The sequence below is a fragment of the Pelodiscus sinensis genome, chromosome 1 (assembly GCF_052426305.1).
Source record: "Pelodiscus sinensis isolate ZL-2025 chromosome 1, ASM5242630v1, whole genome shotgun sequence".
NCBI classification, from domain to species: Eukaryota; Metazoa; Chordata; order Testudines; family Trionychidae; genus Pelodiscus; species Pelodiscus sinensis.
The window spans coordinates 357,789,844-357,816,432 of record NC_143052.1 but is presented as its reverse complement, the minus strand read 5'-3'; the positions used below and the strand labels follow the sequence as shown (position 1 = coordinate 357,816,432).

Genomic DNA, 26,589 nt, shown 5'->3' with positions numbered 1-26,589 from the left:
AGCGGGTGGGTAACAAAGTCCCCACACACTTTTTCCAGCTGGCCCCTATTTCCAAGGTCATGAACCATTACTGAGCACAGAGCTCCATCATATATGGAATTCATATTAAAACATCCAGCTTTTCATCAATCATTTATCTGAACAAAGAAAATGTCCCATTTCAGTGTGTGAGGAGACCAACTGACCCAACCATCACACCAGCTACCAGTCATGTCTGTATTGTCTGATATGAATATTGTCTCCCCTTCCAGGATTTCTCCTACAACCATCATCCAGGAACAAGAGCAATAGAAGGTCAGGAAAACTTAGGGTACAAATTGGAGGCATTGCTCTACCTTACAGTTCAACCCATTCTCCTCTACTCCATGTCAAATTTGAACACAACCAAAGTCATCAACCCTTCAACCTTCATACTGCAGGGCATTCCTGGCCTGGAGACAGCCCATGTCTGGATCTCCATCCCCTTCTGCATCATGTACGTTATGACCCTCTTGGGGAACTTCACCATCCTGTGCATTGTGAAGATGGACTTGAGCCTCCATGAGCCCATGTACTATTTCCTCTGCATGTTGGCCATGTCTGACCTTGGTCTGTCCACATCCATTGTGCCCAAAGCACTGAGCATCTTCTGGTTCAATTCGAGGGAGATTGAATTCAGCGCCTGCCTCACCCAGCTGTTCTTCATTCACTCCTTCAGAGTAATAGAGTCTGGAATCCTCATAGCCATGGCGTTGGATCGCTACGTAGCCATCTGCCATCCCCTGCGACATTCAACCATTTTGACAAGTGTCATGCTGACCAAACTTGTCCTGGCCATCGTTCTGCGTGGTGGAATGATCACATTGCCCTGCATCTTCCTGGCAAGGCAGTGGTCATATTGTGGAACTAACATGATCCCCCTGCCTTACTGCGTGCACGTCACTGTGGTGGGGCTGGCTTGTGGTGACACCCGAGCCAGTAGTTACTACGGCCTGTTTGTGCTATATTGTATTAATGGTCTAGATGTGATTTTTATTGTTGTGTCCTATATTCCAATCCTCAGGGCCATCTTCAGCCTCCCCACAAAGGACGCCCGGCTCAAAACTTTCAAGACCTGCATCTCTCATCTCTGTTCCATTTTAGTGTTTCACATCCCAGCTCTCTACTTCTCCTTCTCAGGACGAGTTGACAAGAAGGAGCCTCACCCTGTCCAAGTTCTTATTGCCGTCATGTACCACATCATGCCTCCCATGCTGCACCCCATCATCTATGGTGTGATGACTAAACAGATCTGGGGTCGGATGCTTAATTGCTTTGTTCACAAAGGCTCCTAACTTCACAAAGACACCTAAGTGCTCTGGCTCACAGATCATGCCTTGTGCTGGCTGGGGAGATGGTGCTCGGCCCTCTTCTCCAAGTGGCTCAGTCATAGAGTCACTCAATCCTGTCCTGATCTTACTGTGCTCTGTCAGTGAGAATAACTGATGAACTGGGCTGTGTGGAAATCGCTAGCTCTTAGGGTGTCCAAGCTTCAAATTTTTTGTAACTGTATCCTTGACCCCTGACTAGTTCCTCAAACACTGACCCCTAATTAAAACCATGCCCTGGGCCTAAATCTATAACTATAAGTGACTCCTTTCCATAATGTGAGGTGAAGTGGCCTCCCGCATATGCAGAGGGGAGGAACAGCCTCTAATCCACAATACTTGGTGAAGAATGTGGGAAGTCTACCACCCTTACAATAAATAGTCCTGCGCACACCATACTAAAGGTGTGTCTAGTTGAAGTTCTGGAACTTTGAAACAAGCAGGCCACCCGCCAGGGGAGATGTGAAGCCCCACTTTCCCCATTGACCACATAGTTTTTTGAGATAAATCTTCTTGGAGACACTAAAGCATTTTTTTTTAATCTTTCAAGACTGTGAGGGCAGTGGGTGAGGAGAGGGCTATATCAGTCAGCCACCCTCTTGATCCCCCACCTTCTTGGAGCGTATGGAAGGTCTATGCATGGCTCCCAATTGCAGTGAAACATAAGCCCGTGTATCACCGGGCTCGTGTGAGGCCTAGAAAGCATTGTCAAGACTTTGTTAATATAAAGCAAAGTGAAGCTGTGAGCAAGAGGCTGTCTCCCGCTCACAAAAGTGGGCAAGAACAGGGCTGGTATTATACAAATACTGAGACCTAAAAGGCACTAGGCCCAATCTATGAAAACATTCCAGGAGGGTCATAACAGAGCACCTTCTTAAGAAACACATTGTAGCATTCCCCTCCCCCCACAGGCACAGAAAACAGGACCCAACTGACGGCATGATAGATACGGATCAAACCCCCATGTACAAGTTAATGGGTAGACCTAGGTAATGGCAGAGGATGCCAACACAATACATCAGGAGTGATTCTAACTCATTGGTGCCTGTGTATGAAAGTGTACCCTGAAGAGCTGTTTTTCTCAAGCCAAGGAGGAAATGTCACATTCCTGGCCTTGACTGAACTGAGTCCATTTTCAGGGGTAAATGTATATATACAATAGAATCCAATTCCAATTATTATTGTATTTTTTTGCTAATAAACCTGGTGGGGCATCTTCAACCTGGTGGTCTTTGGGGGCTCTCTCAGGGTCTACTCTTAGACATACCTACAGACAAATGGTTATCAGCAGGAGAAGTGTCGGGAGACTACACCAGAGAAACCTGATTACTACACCAATCGCCAAGGCCTGAGATTACAATTTACAGAGGCTGAAAGGCAGACACTTTACATACATAAGACACCAGGCTGGAAAACTTCTTCCAGCAATTTTAGGTTAATAGCTACCTACTCAGGGAAGTGCTTCAAGTCACAACCCTGGAGGTGAAAGTCCTCTTTTAGCAACAGCCACATCCCAAGCAATACAATGACTACAAGCCTGCTGAAGAAATATCTTCAGAGCAGTTTGTCCATCTTCCCCCATCCTGGGAGAGAGCTTGGGTATTCCAGAAACAACGAATCCTGCTTAGTGACCATCTCCTTGATGAAGGGTTTTTTGACTGCTGAGTTGCTATAAGGCCAGGAGCCCAAGTCCCTGCCTCCACATCTGGTTTGATGGTCCCAGCCAGGTGATGAAGACTAGTCCCAGGGCCGAAAGATGCTCTGTGGTATACATTCCGGACACTGAGGCCACTTACAGCCATTGGCAGCCTGAGCCCACCTGGCACAGACATTCTGGTGGCTCTGACAAGGTGAAGAGTCACTTGACGCTTTGTCACTCTTCTCCTTATAGGAGTGTCCAATTTTTACCTTAACCAGGAAGACGACCCCACCCTCCCCTGGGGGTTCACAGACCAAGGCCTCAGAATTTCACAGTGGCCCCACACGAGCTGACAGGGGATCCCCACCCTCACATGGATTAGAACCCCCCAACTCAGGAAGCCAGGACTCCACTGGTTGTCCCCTGCTGTCCTAGGTACACCCAGAAGCTCTCCCAGAACATTCCACCAGCTGGCTACTTAGGGCAATAGAAGACACTGACTCAAATCTCACTTCTTCTGGCTGGGAGTCCATTGTGAGGTGAGAGAGGATGGTAGTTCCTGCCCTAAGGACCAACTAGCCACCCCACCGGGTGTGTCAGAATCTCCTGAGGTCCCCTTGTCTGGAGTGGGAATCTCCATTGAGAGGGTTATACTGGATCTGGTGGGACCTCCTCCCAAGAAGCAATGCTGCGTTTTACTGTATACTCATCCTGACGTACTATCCTAGCCAATGCCCCAAGGTTGGCCACTATGGAAGACCGATGCCCGCATCAATGCCGTGGAGCTGATAAAGCCATATACAAGAATTTAGCTGTCCTAGGAGAGCCTCACTAATCATGGGGTTAACTTTACTCCCCGGCTGCTCTTCCAAATGTGCACAACGAGAGTCCTCAGCGCACCGACCCCAGGTCAATGATCACGTTGAGGGTCCTTTATGTTCTGCAGTTTCAGAGATTCCTGGTTCAGGCCAGGGTCACTGGAAATGAAAATCTGTATGTGACCAAAGTATTTCAGGAGTGAGATTATAGTCATGGAACCAGGGACTACATCTTTGGATCCAGGGAATCTCCTGGGTGGGACTGCTCATACAGGAGGTTGATGAGCCAGACTGAACACAAGGAGCAGACCTACCATGTCAATCTCTTGAAGTTTTAGTGTGCACATGAGAGGCTTTTGAGTACTCTGTGGCTACGTCTAGACTGGCATGATTTTCCGGAAATGCTTTTAACAAAAAGTTTTCCATTAAAAGCATTTTCAGAAAAGAGTGTCTAGATTGGCGCAGAGTTCGCGTTATAACGATGCACTTTTGCGGAAAAGCGTCCATTCCAATCTAGAAACGCTTTTGCGCAAAAAAGCCCCAATCGCCATTTTCGCGATCGGGGCTTTTTTGCAGAAAACAAATCTCAGCTGTCTATACTGGCTCCTTTGTGCAAAAGTTTTGTGCAAAAGGGACTTTTGCCCGAAAGGGAGCAGCATAGTGTGTCTGCAAAATCACTGATTTCTTTCAGTAGGAAGTCAGTGCTTTTGCGGAAATTCAAGTGCTCAGTGTAGACAGCTGGCGAGTTTTTCCGGAAAAGTGGCTGATTTTCCGGAAAAACTGGCCAGTCTAGACACAGCCTGTGTGTCCCTTGCCAGGCCTATCTCCATGTTCCTAATGTGCTTGAAACTGACGAGACCCAAACAAAGTGATGTCATATAATGTTATTAGTAATGAGGGCCAGAAGACATTTTCCCCAGAGGTCTGTAAGAACTCAGTAGTTAAAATTATAGAACTACAAGCTGTGGTTTGTAACTTGCCCTTTAAATCAACTTCTATACCAAATTACTAGAGGATAGCTAATGTGATGCCAATTTTTATAAAGGGCTGTAGAGGTCAGACTAGCATTTATAGGCCAGTAAGTGACAAGGAATCCTGTGTCACCTTATAGACTAACAGATGGATTGGAGCATAAGCTTTCGTGGGCAAAGATGAAAGCTTATGCTTCGATACATCTGTTTGCCCACAAAAGCTTACACTCCAATATATCTGTTAGTCTATAAGGTGACACAGGATTCCTTGTTGCTTTTGCAGATCCAGACTAACATGGCTATCCCTCTGATACTTAAGCCAGTAAGTGTAACTTCAAAATGGGCACACTCCTAGAAACTATTACAAAGAACTGAATTGTCAGACACAGCGCTGCACCTAATTTGTTAGGGGAAAACTCAACATTGGTTTTATAAAGTGAAAAAATCTATGAACAATGTACTAATGTTGTGGGGGTATCAACAAACCCATGAACAAGGGTATCCAGGAGATAGAAACGACTTAGATTTCTAGACAGCCCTTGCCAAAGTCCCTCGCCAAAGGCTCTTAAGCAAAGTAAGTTGTCATGAGATAAGAGGGAAGGCCCTCTCATGGGTTGGTAAGTGGTTAAAAGATAGGAAACAAAGGTTAGGAATAAATGGTCAGTTTTTAGAATGGAATTACTGTCCTTCCCTGGTTTGTACTTTGACCAGCCAGGTCAATATATCATCAATGATTTGGAGAATGGGCTAAACAGTGAGGTGGCAAAATTTTAAGATGATACTAAACTGCTAAGATAAAGCGGACTCTGAAGAGCCTCAAAAGGAGCTCTCCAATTAGGTGACTCAGCAACAAAATGGCAAATATTTGGTAGTGTTAAGAAATGCAAAATAATGCCCACAAGGAAACATAATTCCAGCTATATGCACATAATGATGGGAACTAAATTAGCTGTTACAAGTGAAGAGCGAGATCTTGGAGTATTATGGACAGTCAAAAAGCAAACCAAAAGAAGCCACCCTTTGTCCTTTCTGACCAGAGAACAAGATGCACCAACGCCACAACCTCTACTATGCCACACAATGCGCTCGTTTGTAAAGCCAGCCCCATGGCAGTGTCATTAGGAGACAAATCGCGCTGCCTCCTTCTGCATTGCTGCCAGGCCTGCTGGGACCAGAGCCGCATCCTCGCCGAAGGCTCCTTGTTAGTCTGTGGCAGCTCCTGTCCCGATCCAGGGGGTGGAGGGAGCGTGGACGGTGAGGAAGTGGGTGAGGATGGTCCAGCGCGGGATGAAAGAAGGGGAGGAGAGGGACAAGTGAGAGAGCTGGGGCTTTGAGGAAAGTATCAGAACAGAGGGATGCAATGGAGAAGGGTGGGGACCATGGGGAAAAAGTGGTGTAGGGGTTGGCGTGTGAGGGAAGAGGCAGGGAGGACCCAGGGTCTCAGGGATAGTTACTGGAAATTAAATCTTCGAAAACCTCAGTTTTAAGGAGTTCTGCCCAGACCAGTTCACCAGCTAGGCTCACAATAAGATCAGGACAGGATTTAATGACTCTCTGGTGGCCAGCCAGTGATTCAGGGAAAAGTGGCCAGCACCAAGTCACCAGCCAGCTCTGCACAGACCTCGGTCTGTGAGCCAGCAAAAAACCTCAGAGGCCTTTATGAATAAACAGCTGCCTGTCCTGGAGCTGTTTGGTCCTCACCCCATAGATGATGGGGTTTAGCATGGGGGGCATCTGGTAGTACATGTTGTTAATGAGAACATGGAAAGGGTGAAGCTTTCTCTTATCAAATCGGGTCACGAGGGAGAAGAAGAAACCTGGGATGTAAGGGTACGTCTACACTACAGTGCTAATTCGAACTAACTTAGTTCGAATTACTTAATTCGAACTAAGCTAATTTGAACTAACGCGTCTAGAACTAAAAACTAGTACGAATTAGCATTTTGCTAATTCAAACTAGCATGTCCGCATTAAGTGGACCCTGAACCGGGCTTAAGGATGACCAGAAGCAGTGCCGGCAGGGCATCAGAGGAGGACTTAGAGCGTGGAGATGCTGTCTCAGGCTAGCCGAGGGCTGCGCTTAAAGGGACCCGACACCCACCCCGGACAGACAGTTCTCAGGGGTGCCCTGCTTGAAAACCAGTCCTGGCTTGGAGTGCCCTGAGTGCCCACACTGGGCACATCACAGCAGTCGGCCATCAGACCGGCTGCACTTGCCGCAGGCTGCCATCTGGGGAGAGGGGGCAATTGGGGGGCTGCAGGAGAGCTTCCACCCCCAGAAGCCCGCAGAGCCAGCCCAGTCCTCCCCATCGGGGGCTCGTGCCCCATTCCTCCCTCACCTCCTTCCACTTACCCTTCCCTAGCCCCTCTTCTTGTTGTACAAAATAAAGGACAATTGTGTTCAAAAATGGAATCTGTCTTTATTGAACAAAACTGGGGGAGACTGGGAAAAGGAGGTGGGAGAGGAGAAGAGAGAGGCTGGGAGAGGGGAGGGCAACTAAAATAATCAGGGGTTGGGAACAGGTCCCATATGAAGAGAGGCTAAAGAGACTGGGACTTCTCAGCTTAGAAAAGAGGAGACGGAGGGGGGACAGGATAGAGGTCTCTAAAAGCAGGAGTTGGGTGTAGAGGGTGCATACAGAAAAGTTCTTCATTAGTTCCCATAAAGAAGGACTAGAGAACACCAAAAGAAAGGAATGGGTAGCAGGCTTCAAACTAGTAACAGAAAGTTCTTCTTCACAAAGCAAAGAGTCAACCTGTGGAACTCCTTGCTGCAGGAGGCTGTGAAGGCTACAACTAGAACAGAGTTTAAAGGGAAGTGAGATCAAGTCATGGAGGTTGGGTCCATGGAGTAGTCTTAGCCAGGGGGTAGGAGTGGTGTCCCTGCCCAAGGTTTGTGGAAGGCTGGAGATGGATGGCACGAGACAAATGGCTTGGTCACTGTCTTCAGTGCATCATCTCCAGGGTCCCTAGGGTTGGCCGCTGTCGGCAGACAGGCTACTGGGCTAGATGGACCTTTGGTCTGACCCAGTACGGCCATTGTAAGCTCAAGGCTCAGGGTTGGGGGTCTCAGTGGACCCCCTTGATTTTCATGCACACCTGCTCCTGGGTGGCCAGGCTGGCAGCTCTCCAGGCCTAGATGGCCACTTTCCTGTGCCTAGTGCGGAGATCGTGGGCAAGGTCCACGATGTCCGCACTAGCCCAGGTGGGTGCCCGCCTCTTGCGGTCCCGGGCAAGCTCCTGGGAGCCACCAGCCTGGTCCCGGAAAGAGGGGGGGGGGGTTGGGAGGCATCGTGTGGCTGGCTTGAGCCGTGCCAGGTGCAGGGTCTGCTGGCTGGGTGCTGACAGGCTTACACCTGGCACGGGCACCGTAGCCAGCCTGTGCCCCTTTAAGGGCTCCGGGGCCAGGAGGGGGGCATAGAATTTCCCTGGTGTTGGCCAGAGTGGCCACCAGGGAAACCTGGGGAGGGCTAGCCTCCCACTAGTTCGAATTAAGGGGCTACACACCCCTTAATTCGAACTAGCAAGTTTGAACTAGGCTTAATCCTCGTAAAATGAGGTTTTCCTAATTCGAACTAAGCGCTCCGCTAGTTCGAATTAAGTTCGAACTAGTGGAGCTCTAGTGTAGCGCCTATGAAAGTTAGTTCGAACTAACGTCCGTTAGTTCAAACTAACTCTGTAGTGTAGACATACCCTAACATATTAAAATGGAGCAGTGGTGGGAGATGCAGGTCCCAAAAGTTTTGACTTGGGCGTCCTTTGTGGGGAGGCTGAAGATGGCCCTGAGGATCTGGGTATAGGACACAACAATGAAAATCATATCGGGTATGTCTACACTACCCTCCTAGTTCGAACTAGGAGGGTAATGTAGGCATACCGCACTTGCAAATAAAGCCCGGGATTTGAATTTCATTTGCATAAGCGGGGTGCCGCCATTTTTAAAACCCCGCTCGTTCGAACCCCGTGCAGGAGGCTTACCTGGGTGGTCGACAAATACCTTTGATATCGACACCCGTGCGTCCAGACTATCGCGCTGAGCCAAGAAACAGCTGATCAGCTGTTTGTCTGCTCAGCGCGGCAGCCATGTAAATTTAAATGAAGCGGCGATTATTTAAATCGCCGCTTCATTTTACTATGTCTGGTAGCCTAATCTACATGCCTCTGGCGACAGAGGCATGTAGTCTAGATGTACCCTTAGTCTATAAGGTGACACAGGATTCCTTGTCACTTATTGGCCTGTAAATGCCAGGCTGACCTTTATAAAAATTGGCATCACATTAGCTATCCTCTAGTAATTTGGTAGAGAGGTTGATTTAAAGGGCAGCTTACAAACCACAGCTTGTAGTTCTATAATTTTAACAACTGAGTTCTTATAGACCTCTTGGGAAAATGTCTTCTGGCCCTCGTTACTAATAACATTATATGTCTTCACTTTGCTTGGGTCTCGTCAGTTTCAAGCACATTAGGAACAAGGAGATAGGCCTGGCAGGGGACAGACAGAGTACTCAAAAGCCTCGCATGTGCACACTAAAACTTCAAGAGATTGACATGGTAGATCTGCTCCTTGTGTTCAGTGTGGCTCATCAACCTCCTGTATTAGCAGTCCCACCCAGGAGATTCCCTGGATCCAAAGATGTAGTCCCTGGTTCCATGACTATAATCTCACTCCTGAAATACTTTGGTCACATACAGATTTTCATTTCCAGTGACCCTGGCCTGAACCAGGAATCCCTGAAACTGCAGAACATAAAGGACTCTCAACGTAATCATTGACCTGTGGTCGGTGTGCTGAGGACTTTCGTGCACATCTGGAAGAGCAGCTGGGGAGCAAAGTTGACCCCATGCTTAGTGAGGCTCTCCTAGGACAGCTAAACTCTTGTATATGGCTTTATCAGCTCCACGGCATTGGTGCGGGCATTGGTGCGGGCATCGATCTTCCATAGTGGCCAACCTTAGGGCAGTGGCTAGGATAGTACGTCAGGATGAGTATACAGTAAAACGCAGCATTGCTTCTTGGGAGGAGGTCCCACCAGATCCAGTATAACCCTCTCAATGGAGATTCCCACTCCAGACAAGGGGACCTCAGGAGATTCTGACACACCCGGTGGGGTGGCTAGTTGGTCCTTAGGGCAGGAACTACCATCCTCTCTCACCTCACAATGGACTCCCAGCCAGAAGAAGTGAGATTTGAGTCAGTGTCTTCTATTGCCCTAAGTAGCCAGCTGGTGGAATGTTCTGGGAGAGCTTCTGGGTGTACCTAGGACAGCAGGGGACAACCAGTGGAGTCCTGGCTTCCTGAGTTGGGGGGTTCTAATCCATGTGAGGGTGGGGATCCCCTGTCAGCTCATGTGGGGCCACTGTGAAATTCTGAGGGCTTGTATCTGTGAAACCCCAGGGGAGGGAGGGGTCGTCTTCCTGGCCAAGGTAAAAATTGGACACTCCTATAAGAAGAGTGACAAAACGTCAAGTGACTCTTGTCCCTGTCAGAGCCACCAGAATATCTGTGTCAGTTGGACTCAGGCTGCCAATGGCTGTAAGTGGCCTCAGTGTCCGGAATGTATACCACAGAGCATCTTTCGGCCCTGGGACTAGACTTCATCACCTGGCTGGGACCATCAAACCAGATGTGGAAGCAGGGATTTGGACTCCTGGCCTTATAGCATGTCAGCAGTCAAAAAACCTTTCATCAAGGAGATGGTCACTAAGAAGGATTGGTTGTTGCTGTAATACCCAAGCTCTCTCCCAGGATGGGGAAAGATGGATGAACTGCTCTGAAGAAGTTTCTTCAGCAGGCTTGTAGTCATTGTATTGCTTGGGCTGTTGTCAAAAGAAGAGTTTGATCTCCAGGGTTGTGACCTGAAGCACTTCTCTGGGTAGGTAGCTATTAACCCAAAATTGTTGGCAGAAGTTTTCCAGCCTGGTATCTTATGTATGTAAAGTGTCTGCCTTTCTGCCTCTGTAAATTGTAATCTAATGCCTTGGCGATTGGTATAGTAATCAGGATTCTCTAGTGTATTCTTCCGACACGTCTCCTGCTGCGTCAATGATTATAACCATTTGTCTGTAGGTATGTGTCTCAGAGCAGACCCTGAGAGACCCCCAATGACCACAAAACAACACATGGATTAAAGATGCCCCACCAGATTTATTAGCAAAAAAAAATAATAATAATTGGAATTGGATTCTATTGTATTATATATATTTACCCCTGAAAATGGACTCAGTTCAGTCAGGGCCAGGAATGTGACATTTCCTCCTTGGCTTGAGAAATACAACTCTTCAGGGTACACTTTCATACACAGGCACCAATGAGTTAGTATCACTCCTCGTGTATTAAGTTGGCATCCTCTGCCATTACCTACGTCTACCCATTACCTTGTACATGGGCGTTCAATCCGTGTCTATCATGCCATCAGTTGTGTCCTGTTTTCTATGCCTGAGTGGGGAGAGGAGTGGTACAATGTGTGTCTTAAGAGGTGCTCTGTTATGACCCTTCTGCAATGTGTTCATAGCCTGGTTCTAGTGCCTTTTAGGTCTCAGTATTTGTATAATACCAGCCCTGTTCTTGCCCACTTTTATCAGTGAGGAACAGCCTCTTACTCACAGCTTCACTTTGCTTTATATTAACAAAGTCTTGACAACACTTTCTAGGCCTCCCACGAGCCCGGTGATACATGGGCTTATGTTTCACTGCAATTGGGAGCCATGCATAGACCTTAGCATATGCTCCAAGAAGGTGGGGGATCAAGTTGGTGGCTGACTGATACAGCCCTCTCCTCACCCACTGCTATCTCAGTCTTGAAAGATAAAAAAAATGCTTTAGTGTCTCCAAGAAGATTTATCTCAAAAAACTGTATGGTCAATGGGGAAAGTGGGGCTTCACATCACCCCTGGTGGGTGGCCTGCTTTTTCAAAAACTCCATAACTTCAGCTAGGCACAGTTTTAGTGTGGTGTGCACAGGACCATTTAGTGTAAGGGTTGGTAGGCTGCCCACATTCTTCACCAAGTATTGTGGATTATACGCTGTTACCACTTCATTCCCATGAGTCCCATTCCATTCTTCATTGCATCCCCCAGGTCCCCATCTCTGTTCTGACACTTTCCTCAAAGACCCAGCACTTTCACTGGTTCCTCTGCTTCCCTTCTTCTTATCCCTCTCTGGAATATGCTGACCTTTGTCCTCACTAGTTGGGTTCCCTCTGGACCAGGGTTGGGCCAGGAGCTGCGACAGACTGACAAGTAGTCTGTTGTAAGGATACAGCTCTTGGGTGAGCAGGACAGCCAGGAGTGGGAGTGAAATCATGGAAATTTGGCTTCAAATGATGTGGAAGAGGTTCTGGCTGTGTCTGTGATCACTGTGATTGGAAAAACAGAGACTGGTTTTGTGTGCCTTGTTCACTTGTCCATGTGAAGGCGAATGTATTTTAACCTGAGTGCGATGTCTGTCTGGTTTGCAGACTTTCAGTGGATTTTCATTATCGATAGTCATACTGTGCCTGGTACACAGGGGTCGGCACTCAGACATTCCAGCACTGATCTAGGTTCCCTTGCTGTACTCTCATGTTCCAATTTGAACTTTTCACTCCTCTCTGTATCACTGGTTAAAGGAACTGTTGTTTTATTTTTCAGATATCCTGTTTTGAGCCACATTTCCATTTCCGGGTGTTGACAATGATGCTACTTATGGGACTAACACCTGTTACATTTTTGAAAATGAGTAATAAATCCAATATAGACAGGATTGCTGTATTGTGACAATTGGAAACCATGCACTGGGCCTAATTCCCTAACTGTAGGTGACTGCCAGCCTTGAGGTGAGCTGGAGTGGCTTCCCACTTATGTAGAGAGAGAACAGTCTCTAATCCACAATATTTGGTGAAGAATGTGGGCAGCGTACCAACCCCTGCAGTAATGGGTCCTGATCACACCACAATTGAAGTGTTCCTAGTCAAAGATATGGAGCTTTGGACCAGGCAGGCCAACCCCCAGAGGAGATGTGAAGCTACTCCTTTCACGTTGCCCATACAGTTTTCCAAGATAAGACCTCTTAAAGGACACTTATCCTTCAAGTGGGACACAGCACTGGATGGGGAGGGAGGCTGTATCAGTCAGCAACCTTCTTAATCCCCTATCTTATGGGAGCATACCATATGGTCTATGCATGTCTCCTAATTGTCGTAAGATGAGGGCCTGAAACATAAGCTCATGTATCACAAGGTTGGTGTAGATAGCAATTGTCAATAATTTGATAATATAAAACAAAGTGATGCTGTGAGCAAGAGGTAGGCTGCCGTTCACAAAGGTTGGCAAGAACAGGGCGGGTATTTTAGAAATATTTATTCCTAAGAGACACTAGTCCCCGGCTGTGAGAATAGAATCATAGAATACTAGGACTAAAAGGGATCTCGAGAGGTCATCGAGTCCAGCCCCATGCCCTCATGGCAGGACCAAATACTGTTTAGACCATCCCTGATAGACATTTATCTAACCTACTCTTAAATATCTCCAGAGATAGAGATTCCACAATGTTTAACTACCCTGACAGTTAGGAACTTTTTCCTAATGTCCAATTTAAACCTCCCTTGCTGAAGTTTAAGCCCATTGCTTCTTGTTCCATCCTCAGAGGCCAAGATGAACAAGTTTTCTCCCTCCTCCTTGTGGCACCCTTTTAGATACCTGAAAACGGCTTTCATGTCCCCCCTCAATCTTCTCTTTTCTAAACTAAACAAACCCAGTTCTTTCAGCCTTCCTTCATAGCTCATGTTCTCTAGACCTTTCATCATTCTTGTCACTCTTCTCTGGACCCACTCCAATTTCTCCACATTCTTGTTGAAATGCGGTGCCCAGAACTGGACACAATACTCCAACTGAGGCCTAACTAGTGCAGAGTAGAGTCAAAGAATGACTTCTCATGTCTTGCTTTCAACACACCTGTAAATGCATCCCAGAAATATGTTTGCTTTTTTTTGCAACAGCATCATACTGCTGACTCATATTCAGCTTGTGGTCCACTATGACCCCTAGATCCCTTTCTGCCGTGCTCCTTCCCAGACAGTCGCTTCCCATTCTGTATGTATGAAACTGATTGTTCCTCCCTAAGTGGAGCACTTTGCATTTGTCTTTATTAAACTTCATCCTGTTTACCTCAGACCATTTCTCCAGTTTGTCTGGATCATTTTGAATTATGACCCTATCCTGCAGATTAGTCGCAACCCTTCCCATCTTGATATCATCTGCAAATTTAGAAGTGTTCTTTCCATACCAGTATATAAATCACTGATGAAGATATTGAACAGAGCCAGTCCCAAAACAGACCCCTGTGGAACCCCACTAGTTATACCTTTCCAGCAGGATTGTGAAACATTAATAACTACTCTCTGAGTACGGTTATCCAGCCAGTTATTCACCCACCTTATAGTAGCCCCATCTAAGTTGTATTTACCTAGTTTATTGATAAGAATATCATGCAAGACCGCATCAAATGACTTACTAATGTATACCACATCCACCCCTTCTCCCTCATCCACAAGACTCGTTATCCTGTCAAAGAAAGCTATTAGATCGGTTTGACATGATTTGTTCTTTACAACTTCTTGCTGGCTGTTCCCTATCACCTTCTCATCTTACAAGCGTTTACAGATGATTTCCTTAATTACTTGCTCCATTATCTTCCCTGGCACAGAAGTTAAACTAACTGGTCTGTAGTTTCCTGGGTTGTTCTTATTTCCCTTTTTATAAATGGGCACTATATTTGCCATTTTCCATTCCTCTGGAATCTCTCCTGTCTCCCATGATTTTCCAAAGATGATAGCTAGAGGCTTAGATACCTCCTCTATCAGCTCCTTGAGTATTCTAGGTGATTTTCAACTTGTTCTTTTTTATTTTACCTTCTAAAACTACCTCCTTCCCACTAGCATTCACTATGTTAGGCATTCCTTCAGACTTCTCGGTGAAGACAGAAACAAAGAAGTCATTAAGCATCTCTGCCATTTCCAAGTTTCCTGTTACTGTTTCTCCCTCTTCACTGACCAGTGGGCCTACCCTGTCCTTGGTCTTCCTCTTGCTTCTAATGTATTTATAAAAAATCTTCTTGTTTCCCTTTATTCCCGTAGCTAGTTTGAGCTCATTTTGTGCCTTTGCCTTTCTAATCTTGCCCCTGCATTCCTGTATTGTTTACCTATAGTCATTCTTTTTAATTTGTTCTACTTTCCATTTTTTATATGACTCCTTTTTTATTTTTAGATCATGCAAGATCTCGTGGTTAAGCCAAGGCGGTATTTTGCCATATTTTCTATCTTTCCGATGCAGTGGAATAGCTTCCTTTTGGGCCCTTAATAATGTCCCTTTGAAAAACTGCCAACTCTCTTCAGTTGTTTTTCCCTTCAGCCTTGCCTCCCATGGGACCTGACCTACAAGCTCTCTGAGTTTACCAAAATCCGCCTTCCTGAAATCCATTGTCTCTATTTTGCTCTTCTCCCTTCTACCCTTCCTTAGAAATGTGAACTCTATGATTTCATGATCACTTTCACCTAAGCTGCCTTCCACTTTCAAATTCTCAACCAGTTCCTCCCTATTTGTTAGGATCAAATCTAGAACAGCTTCCCCCATGGTTGTTTTTTCCATCTTTTGAAATAAAAGTTGTCTCCAATGCAGTCCAAGAACGTATTGGATACTCTGTGCCCCGCTGTGTTATTTTCCCAACATATATCTGGATAGTTGAAGTCCCCCATCACCACCAAATCTTGGGTTTTGGATGATTTTGTTAGTTGTTTAAAAAAAGCCTCATCCACTTTTTCCACCTGGGTAGGTGGCGTGTAATAGACTCCTAGAATGAAATCACCCTTGTTTTTAATCCTTTTTAGCCTAATCCTTTTAGCATATTCCAGGGGGGTTCGACAGAGGGATGCAAAACAAGAACATCCAAATTGCTAATGAAGCCGGGATTTAAATATCCCACACCTCATTAGCATAAAAATGGCTGCCACTTTTTTTGAAATGGAGTTGTTTCCAAAAAGAAGGCAGTCTAGACACAGATCTGTCAACAATAAACCCTTTTTCGACAGATCCTGTATTCCTCAAAAAATGAGGTTTACAGGATCTGTCAAAAAAGGGTTTACTTTTGACAGATCCGCGTCTAGACTGCCTTTTTTTTTAAACTCAGTTTCAATAAAAAGTGGCAGTCATGTTTATGCTAATGAGGCATGGGATATTTAAATCCCGGCTTCATTAGCAATTTCGACGTGCTTGATTTTCATCTCTCTGTCAACAGAGAGGTGAAGTCTAGACACACCCCAAGAAACATCTTGGTACCAAAACCCTGTTCCCCAGATAACAGGAACAAACAGATCAAGATTCAGGACAGGGTCTAAACTGATGGCATGATAGTGGTCAAACCCCCATGTAAACGTTAAAGGGTAGATCTAGGTAATGTCAGAGGATGCCAATTTGATACATCAGGAGTGATGTGTAACTTGTTGGTACCTGTGCATAAAAGTGTACCCCCAAAGAGTTGTCTTTGTCAAGCGAAGGGGGCAATGTCGCATTCCTGGCCCTGACTGAGCTTTGTCCATTGTTGGGGTAAATATACATAGGTTGTTCAGTAGAATCCATTGACAATTATTAATGTACTTTGAAAATAAACCTGGCTGGGCACCTTAAATCCTTCTCTGGTTTTGTGGTCTTTGGGAGCTCTCTAGGCATCTGCTCTGTTGGCTATTTGTGCAAGCCAATAGGACACGCAAAGGAGTACACACACACACACAGACAAGTGGTTATCATCATTAATGGAGCAGGAGACCTGTCGGGACACCACACCAGCGAATCCTGATTACTACACCAATCGCCAAGGCATGATGTTACAGTGGTGAAAAGGCAGCCATTTTAGATACTTTAGCCACCACATTGAGAAACTTCTGCCAGCGATTATAGGCTAAAAGCTACCTACCCGGAGAAGGGCTACAGGTGGTAGCTTATCCCAAGAACAAATGCTGGGTTTTTCTGTATACTTATCCAAGTGCCCACAGGCCGGGGCAGGGCTGGAAAGTCTGACTCAGTCTGGCACATCCGATTCCAACTCCCCCTCAGAGTACGTCTAGACTACAGGCTTCTGTCAACAAAGATTGTCTAGTCTATATTCACTTCTGTTGACAAAGCAAGCCGCTTTGTCGACATGACAGTGCAGATGCAAAGGAGAGCGTAGATGCAATAACGCCTTCAGTCGACAGAACACTGTCAACACAAGGAGTTATTCCTCACAGAATGAGGTTTACCGCTGTCGACAAAACTGCTGAGTTCTGTCGATGTTATGTCAACAGAAGTCTGCGGTAGTGTAGACACAGGTATAGTTTTGTCAACAAAAGTCCACATTTGTTGACAAAACCCTGTAGTCTAGACACACCCTAAGAGGAAATGAACCGAGAGGGAAAGAACAAACCCAATGCCGATACTAATCCGGCCTCTGTCCTAACTATAAGGTGCCCTTGTTCTAGGGTAGCATGGCAGGGAGGGTGAGGCCTCTGTCCCAGGACAGGCTCCAGCTGCCGTCTATCCACAGGAACGCTCTGTTAGGTTGCATTTTCCAACTCTTTTCCCCAGAGTGAGCCCAGAGACTGTGCTATGTGGACAGGGTCCCTCTTCCAGCCTTTCCCCTGCCTCCCACCCAATGAACAGTCCCACCAGAGTAGGAGTCCATTTCCCTCTTGGCGTGACCAGAGAGATCATAGTTATAGCAGGGAACCTAACAATAGAATAGGGGGATGTTCCTTGTGAGTTCCCTTTGCGAGGTGTTTGGAAGATCATTTGGTGAAAGTTTCGGAACAGTATGATCAGAGTTACTGATCTCTGGGTCCTTTTTGACATCTGTCTATCTACGCATTGCTCCTGGGCATGCACAGGGTAGCCCATTGTATGGACACGTAAGAATTGCCCCTCGTTTCCTTACTAATCAACTGTAATATTGAAATATACACAAATACACAGAGCAGCCAATTCCTCTCTGACTAAGCCCAAGAGTTCTCCTCTCCCCGCGGGAAGGTCCTTTAATTGTTGTTTACTCCTGAAGGTGGATTAATAGCCCAGAAGCCCAGACACGCCATTCTCCTGCCGTTTTTCCATCCAGATACTCGCTTCTCCACCCGGGGCTGAGGTTATCCACTGGGACTGCCCGGAGCTATATAATTAACAGTGCCCAGCCCGGTGCCGGCTCTCGGCATGAGAGGCTGCTGCAGATGCTGAGGTGAGAGACGCTGTTGCTGGAGGGGGACTCCCAGGGAGGACACGTCCCTCTCAGCACTCACAGGGACCATCTCAGGTGAAGCCCTTACCTGGTAGGAAAATTCAGTGCACCTTGTGCGTGAGGGGACATGGTCCTTTTCCGCTCTGCACAGCCATGAAATATCTCCATGCCCTTGCCGCAGGGCATGAGTTTGTGTGAGTACCATGGGGCAGAAGGTCAATTTTTGCTGTACACCCCACCCGCCTGGCTGCCGTCCTCCAGCCATGAGGCGGCTGCATTTCAGTGGCACAGTGGAGAACAGCTGTACATTGCCAGGCCACTCGATTCGGCCTTGGCCGGTACTTTGCTCAGGCCCCTCTGAGGCAGAATTAGCGTTTTCATAGAATCATAGACTCCAAGGCCTGGAAGAGTTTTCTGTTGTTTGAAGTGTGTGATCCACTTTGCTCGGCCTGTTCTCACCCACAACAACTTCAGTCCTACTGCTTGTACTTAAGACGAGCACTTTCATTTACTGTCAAGCCCAGTGTAAATAATTGTTATCTGGTGGAGCAACCAGTGTGCACATTCCCTGTTCTCTGTTAAAGGGGGCTCACCCAAATAATTCATTGGGGGGTCTGATCCCATTTGGGAATGGTACTTCAGGAATCTGGGCCCCAAACTGCATTTTTCTGGGCCTGAAGAGGTTCAGTGTCTGTACTTCTCGGTGGTGCGGGAGGGGAGGAGGTATCTCTTCTCCGTGTCTTGCCTGGAGGAGACCCGGGATCTGGCGGAAGAGGACTGAGCGGTGAGAAGCCAGAGAGCAGGAAGGCGAGTGGCAGTGGCCATGTCAGCACCCAGGAAGCATCCCCAAGGGTTTTCTGTGACCTCACCCCCATCACACAGACTTTCTGCTTTAAAGCAGGATGGTGCTGGGGTTCTGCCCTGGAGTAATTACAGGAAACTTCTAGGCTGGGCAGGGCCTCGTTTTCCCCAGGTCGTGTGCGAAGACAACTGACCTGTTTTGCCCCAACCCTTCCTGGTGAGGATGGGGTGGTAGCTCCATGCTTATATTCTTACCCAGCTGGCTGGAGAAATATCACCATGAATGCCAGGTAGCTTTGTTCCCACCGATCCCATTGGCTGGGAATTGTGGCCAATAGGAGCTGAGGAAGGGTGCCTACAGGTGAGTGCAGGGCAACACGGAGCCACCTGGTCCCCCTCAACCAAAGGGGAATTGTCCCAGGTAAGTGCCTTTTACCCGAAACCTCTTCTCCAGCCCCCAGCTACTTGCACCAACCTTGCTCCCTCCTAGACCCCAAACTCCAACCCTGAGCCCACTCCTGCACCCTAACTCCTGCCCAGGCCCTGCACCCACATCCCAAGTTCCTGCCCTGAGCCCACTGCCACGTTCCAATCCCCCCAGCCCAAACCTAACCCCTCCTGAACCCAGACACCTCATTACCAGATCCATCACTACTAGCCAGAGCCCTTGTCCCCCAACCCTGAAGCAACACCAGATGCCCCAGAGGGAGCGAACACAACAGGTAATCCTCATGTGATCCCTCCCCTGTCATCCGTTTCCAGACAGACAGAGGCTGGGGACACCATTCCTACCCATTCTGGCTAATAGCCATTGATGGACCTAACCTACATAAATCTATCTAGCTCTTTTTTGAACCCTGTTAGAGTCCTAGCCTTCACCACATCCTCCTGCGAGGAGTTCCACAGGTTCACTGTGCTATGAGTGAAGAAAAACTTCCCTTTGTTTGTTTTAAACCTGCTGCCTATTCATTTCATTTGGTGGCCCCTAGTTCTTATATTGAGGGAATAAGTAAAAAACTTTTCCTATTCACTTTTTCCACACCAGTCATGATTTTATAAACCTCTATCATATCCCCCCTTAGTCTCCTCCCTTGAAAAGTCCAAGTGTTTTTAATCTCTCTACGTATAGGACACATTCCAAACCCCTAATCTTTTTTTTTATCCTTTTCTGAACCTTTTCCAATGCCAAGAGATGAGGCAACCACATCTGTATGCAGTATTCAGATGTGGGCATACAATGGTTTTCTATAGAGACAATAAGTTATTCTCTGTCTTATTCTCTATCCATTTTTTTAGTGATTCCTAACATTCAATTTGATTTTTTCACTGCTGTTGCACATTGAGTGGATGTTTTCAGAGAACTATCCACAATGACTCCAAGAGCTCTTCCTTGAGTACTTGTAGCTAAATTAGTCCCCATCATATTGTATGTATAGTTGGGGTTATTTTTTCCAATGTGTGTTACTTTACATTGATCAACATTAAATTTTATTTGCCATTTTGTTGCCCAATCACTTAGTTTGGTGAGGTCTGTTTGACATTCTTCACAGTTTGCTTTGTTCTTAACTGTGTTGAGCAGTTTGGTATCATCTGCAAATCTGTACGCGTAGTGAAGAAAAACTTCCTTTTGTGTGTTTGAAACCTGCTGCCTGTTAATTTCATTTGGTGACCTCTAGTTCTTCCATTGTGGAAATAAGTAAAAAACTTTTCCGTCTTCACATTTTGCACACCAGTCATGATTGTATAGACCTCTATCACATCCCCCTTTAGCCTTCTTTTTTCTAAACTGAACAGTCCATGTCTTTTTAATCTCTATTTATATGGGACCCTTTCCAAAACCCTAATAATTTTTGTTGCCATTTTCTGAACTTTTTCCAATTCCAATATATCTTTTGAGATGAGGCCACCACATCTGTATTCAGTATTCAAGGTGTGGGCATAGTATGGTTTTATATCGAGGCAATACGATATTTTCTATCTTATTCTTGGTCCCTTTTTTAATGATTCCTACCATTCTATTTGCCATTTTTGAGTGCCGCTGCACACTGATAGGATGTTTTCAATGGGTTAGGGTTAGGGTAGCAGGTTTAAAACTAATAAAAGGAAGTTCTTCTTCACACAACGTGTTGTCAACCTGTGGAACTCCTTGCCGGAGGAGGCTTTGAAGGCTAAGACTATAATAGAGTTTAAAGAGAAGCTGGATAAATTCATGGAGGTTAGGTCCATAAAAGGCTATTAGCCAGGGGATAAAATGGTGTCCTGGGCCTCTGTTTGTCAGAGGCTGGAGAGGGATGGCAGGAGACAAATCGCTTGATCATTGTCTTTGGTCCACCCTCTCTGGGGCACCTGGTGCTGGCCACTGTCGGTAAACAGGATACTGGGCTAGATGGACCTTTGGTCTGACCCAGTACGGCCGTTCTTATGTTCTTATGTTCTAACTATCCACAAGACTCCAAGATATTTCTCTTGAGTAGTTGTAGCTAAATTAGTCCCCACTTTTTCCCACGGAAAATCATGATATAATCTACACGTTTTGTTAGTGTTTAAGGTGCTTCTAGTATATTTGTTGTTTTTTAAGTTTTTCTAGAAGATTCGTAAGGCATGATTTCCCTTTGCAGAAACCTTGTTGACTTCCCCCAATAAATTATGTTCTTCTATTTGTTTGACAATTGTATTCTTTGCTATAGTTTCAACTAAGTTGCCCGGTACTGATGTTAGACTTACCGGTCTGTAACTGCCAGCATGACCTCTGAAGCTCTTTTTAAATATTGGCATCATGTTAGCTATCTTCCAGACATTCAGGGTCCATCTAAACTACATGGCTCTGTCAAAGGAGACATGTAGATTAGTTTACTCGGCAAAGGGAAATGAAGCCGCGATTTAAATAATCACGGCTTCATTTAAATCAAAATGGCCACTGCACTGTGCCGATCAGCTGATTGTTGGCTCAGCACGGCAGTCTAGACGGGGATCTGCCAACCCCAGAACTCTTCGTTGGCAGATCCTTTATGCCCTGTGAAACGACGACAGAGCCATGTAGTTTAGACACTCCCCAGGAATGGAAACACAGTTAATGCTTCCACAATTTCCCATTTGAGTTCTTTCAGAACTCTTAAGTGAATAACATCTGGTCCCAGGGAGTCGTCACTGTTAAGTTTATCACTTTGTTCCAAAACTGCCTCTAATGACACCTCAATCTGGGACAATTCCTCAGATTTGTCACCTAAAAAGAATGGCTCGGGTTTGGGAATCTCCCCAGTATCCTCAGCTGTGAAGACTGAAGATAAGAATTCATTTCATTTCTCCGCAATGGCTTTATCCTCTTTGAGGGCTTCTTTAGTATCTCAATCGTCCAAGGGCCCCGCTGGTTGTTTAGCAGTTTCGTGATTCTAATGAACTTAAAAAAAAAACCATTTTGCTGTTAGTTTTTGAGTTTGGGGCTAGCTGTTCTTCAAACTCCTTCCTGGCTTTTCTTATTATGTTTTTACATCTAATTTGACAAAGTTTATGTTCCTTTCTATTTTCCTCACTAGGGTTTAACTTCCACTTTTTAAAAGATGTCTTTTTATCTGTCACTGCTTCTTTTACTTGGTTGTTAATCCATGGTGGCTCTTTTTTGGTTCTCTTAAGGCTAGATCTAGACTGCAAGCCTCTTTCAAAAGAGGCTTTTGTCATGGCTCCTTCCCCACTCTGGCATGATAAATGCAGAAGTGGGGGCCAGCAAGTGTACCCCAAAGCCTTATCTACCAGGCTTTGGTATAAAACTTCCCCCAAGATCTTAAAAACCTAGATCTTGGGAATAAAACTTCCGCTGCCACCACCCAAATGTTGCTAAAGAAACCAGGGGAAAGATCATTTGGGAAATCTTCCCCCTAAAACAAAAATCAGGGCACACCATTAACCACTGCCAGGTTAATAAAAGAAAAGAAAGAACTTTTATTATTACAACAATAGTCTGGTTGCAAGTATAATAACTAGAGAGGAAGGTAACAAAATATACTCATGGAGAAACTCCATGGGCCTAGAACTTAGTTACAAAGAAAAGCCAAAACATCTTTTAAGCAGTGCCAGATCTCAGATCCCATACCCAATCCATAACACAATAAAACCTAACGAAACTACCTAAACTTTACCCTACTTACAGAAAATGAAGAATGATGTCTTGGAGAGAGAGAGAGACATGCTTGTCCCTCTCTGTAGCTGCAGAGAACTCTCTGAGAGACAAAAGGGAGAAAAGAAAAAAAAAAACCCAAATTCCTTTGTCCCAGTTTGAAAAGTCCCATCTACATTCCTATTGGTCACTCCACCTGGCTAGGTGTAGTTAACCCCTTAATCCCCAGGCTGCTGGCTAACCCTCATAATCATGACAGCTTTTTTGAAAGATACTTTCGAAAAAGCCTCTTTTGAAAAAGAGCTTCTAGACCTTAACCAGTACTTTCAAAAAAGCAATCCGTTTTTTTGAAAGAGAGCACCCAGGCAGTCTGGATGCTCTCTTTCGAAAAAGCACAGTTTGCATTACATAGCGCCTTTTTTCGAAAGAGCACTTTCAGAAAAAGGCGTTATTCCTCGTAAAATGAGGTTTACCGTGGTTGAAAAAACTGCCGTGTTCTTTTGTTTTCTTTCAAAAGAACATGGCAGCAGTCTAGACGCAGGTCAAGTTTTTTCGAAAAAATGCCACTTTTTTGAAAAAAGCCTGCAGTCTAAGACACACCCTTACCTGTGTTTTCTATTTTGTGGTATACATTTATATTGGGCCTCTATTATGGTCGCGGTGAATAATTTCCATGGAACGTGCAGATATTTTTCTTTTGTCACTGTACCTTTTAATTTCTGTTTAACTAACTTCCTCTTTTTTGTGTAGTTCCCCTTTCTGAAATGAAATGCCCCAGTGTTGGGCTGCTAGGGTGTTTTTCCCAAACAGGGATGTTAATTTTATTAGTTTATGGTCTATAATTCCAAGTGGTCCAGTTATAGTTACCTCTTGGATCAGCTCCTGTGCTCCACTTAGGACTAAATCGAAAACTGCCTCTCCCTTTGTGGGTTCCAGAACCCACTGTTCCAAGAAGCAGTCATTTAAGGAATTTTATCTCTGCCTCCCATCCTGAGGTGATGTATACACAGTCAATATGGGGATAATTGAAATCCCCCACTATTAAAATTATGTTTCTATTCAGGTATTTGTACTGTGACCGTAGACCGTGGGCCTACATAGCAAATCGGGGGACGTACGGTGCATCCAGGAGACACCGTTCTGCCACAGAGTTGGAGACCTTCTCCCCCACACAATGTCAGGTTCCAACACAACCTACTTCACCAACCCCTCCACCTTCATCCTGCTGGGCATTCCTGGCCTGGAGACAGCCCATATCTGGATCTCCATCCCCTTCTGCATCATGTACATCATAGCCCTCTTGGGAAACTTCATTATCCTCTTCATTGTGAAAACGGAGCCGAGTTTGCATGAGCCCATGTACTATTTCCTCTGCATGCTGGCCACCACCGACCTAGTCCTGTTTACAACCATCCTGCCGAAAATGCTGAGCATCTTCTGGTTCAATTCCAGGGAGATTGATTTCAATGGCTGCCTCACCCAGCTGTACTTCATTCATGGTTTCTCAGTCATGGAATCTGGGATCTTTGTGGCCATGGCGTTGGATCGGTACGTGGCCATCTGCCATCCCCTGAGACATTCCACCATCCTGACAAACCCTGTGTTGGCCAAGATCGGCCTGGCCATACTGCTGCGTGGCTGCATACTCGCACTGCCCTATCCCTTCCTGGTGAGGCACTGGCCGTATTGCAGAACCAACATCATCCCCCACACGCACTGTGAGCACATCTATGTGGTGAAGCTGGCCTGCGCCGACATCCAGGTCAGTAGTAACTACGGCCTCTTTGTGGTATCTTCAGTGACCAGCATGGACATGTTTTTAATCATTTCATCCTATATCCAGATCCTCAGGGCCATCTTCCGCCTTCCTACAAAGGATGCCCGGCTCAAGACCTTTGGGACCTGCATCTCCCACCTCTGCGCCATCTTAGCCTTTTACCTGCCAACCATCTTCTCCTCTATCACCTTTCGTTTTGTCAACAACGTAGCCCTGCATTCCCGTGTTCTGATTGGTAATATCTACCTCCTGGGGCCCCCTATGCTAAATCCCATCATCTATGGGGTGAGAACCAAACAGATCCGGGACAGGCTGCTCCGGCTTTTTACTCATAAAGGAACTTCATAATTTTTTTGTCCTGGTACTTTAGCTCTCAGACTGAGCTCTATTCCGGGGTGACTGGCAGCATGGTGCTGGATCACTCAGTGGGCAGTCAAAGAAATATGAAATCCTTGTCTTATCTCACTGGGCTGTGCCGGCGGGACTAACCTGGGAATTCATCTATTCGCAACTCAATCACTCCTTGGGTTTCCATCTCTCCAATTGGTGGTAGCGGGACACCAGAGGGCCACACTTCTTCCCCCCATGAGCGAGTCTATGCTCCCTGTCTTTCTTCAAGGTCCTCTTTCCTGTGGGCCCAGCCCAGTTTTAATTTAATTAATGGAGATTGCCTATCTCCTAGAACTGGAAGGGACCTTCAAAGGCCATCAAGTACAGTCCCCTGCCTTTACAGCAGGACCAAATACCATCCCCTAATGGCCTCCTCAAGGATTGAACTCACAACCCTGGGTTTAGTAGGCCAATGCTCAAACCACCTCCCCCACAGTTTTGTACCTCTTCCCCCGAGACCTCAGCCATGGTATTGACCACTCTCCTCTCCTCCTCTGCCCCATCAAGCACTGGATTGTCTCCAAATTCCTCCCCCTGACCTGGGCTCCCTCCTCTCCTGGGCAGGGACAGAAGCTGATGAAGCCTGATAAGGAGCCAGTGTCCTGGAAGCAGAGGGCCCTGACTCTCCTGGGTTAATGAACTTCTGTGCCTGGCAGGAACCAGAAACTGCCAGGTTCCCTTTTTGACCAGACTTGTATGTGGAAAAGCAGATTCCTGGCAACCCCACCTGGCCCACAAACACATAAGCTAAAAACCAGGCTGTCTGAGTAAAACCCTAGCTGGTGGGAACCCCATTAACTCATGTGCAATTGCATCTGTAACATTCTCTTATGTTTCTTATCTTTGGAGGTAGGGGGCGACCATCTTAAAATTGGTCACTAATGACCGCAGGCACCTGAGGAAATCTCACCCAGAGGAAAGAAAGGGGGAACGGCATGTGCGAGAAAACTCGTTTTCTCCAGAATCTCTGCCAAGGGGTATCATTGCCCTGCTCAAGCTCTTGTAGCTCCGCCCCTATCACCTGCTGTCCTCCCTGTGATGGACAGGAGGAGGCTGGCCAGCATCCAGTGACTAAGGGGTTAATCTCACGTAGCTAGCAAGGATGTTGGCAAGGATCCAGAAGAACCAATAGGAACAGAGTACTGAAATCTGAATTGTGTAAGATACCTTGCCTGATTTCTTTATGTTGGAGAGTGAAACCAAGAGTGGAAAGACACAGAATGATTTTAACCCAGTCTGGACTGCCATGCCTCCAAGGAAAAGTGTATCCAGTCAGGATCAGGGTTTTTTTTTCTATATTTTTGTGGTTTGGTTCGAACTGCTCTGTGTGAATCCATGCTTCGCCTCCCATAGTCACCATCTAAGAGTTGTGCCCAGAGATTTTCTCTGGCTGTGTCTAGAATTAGACACATCGCAATTGCAAATGAAGCGGGGATTTAAATCCCCCCTGCTTCATTTGCATAAACATGGCTGCTGCTTTTTTCTGGCTCGGAGCTTTTCC

At 46.2% G+C, this 26,589-nt stretch overlaps 2 protein-coding genes across 2 annotated transcripts; both read left to right on the top strand.

Moving 5' to 3' along the window:
* The first annotated feature begins 365 nt into the window (after window positions 1–365).
* Window positions 366–1,313, top strand: LOC149526118 (olfactory receptor 52K1-like). Its single transcript, XM_089773837.1, has one exon. It carries the CDS (start codon window positions 366–368, stop codon window positions 1,311–1,313), a length of 948 nt encoding a protein of 315 aa, XP_089629963.1.
* Window positions 1,314–24,095: 22,782 nt separating this feature from the next.
* On the top strand, window positions 24,096–25,046 carry LOC102463294 (olfactory receptor 52K2-like). The gene has a single exon (XM_006136687.3). It carries the CDS (start codon window positions 24,096–24,098, stop codon window positions 25,044–25,046), a length of 951 nt encoding a protein of 316 aa, XP_006136749.3.
* Window positions 25,047–26,589: the final 1,543 nt, after the last annotated feature.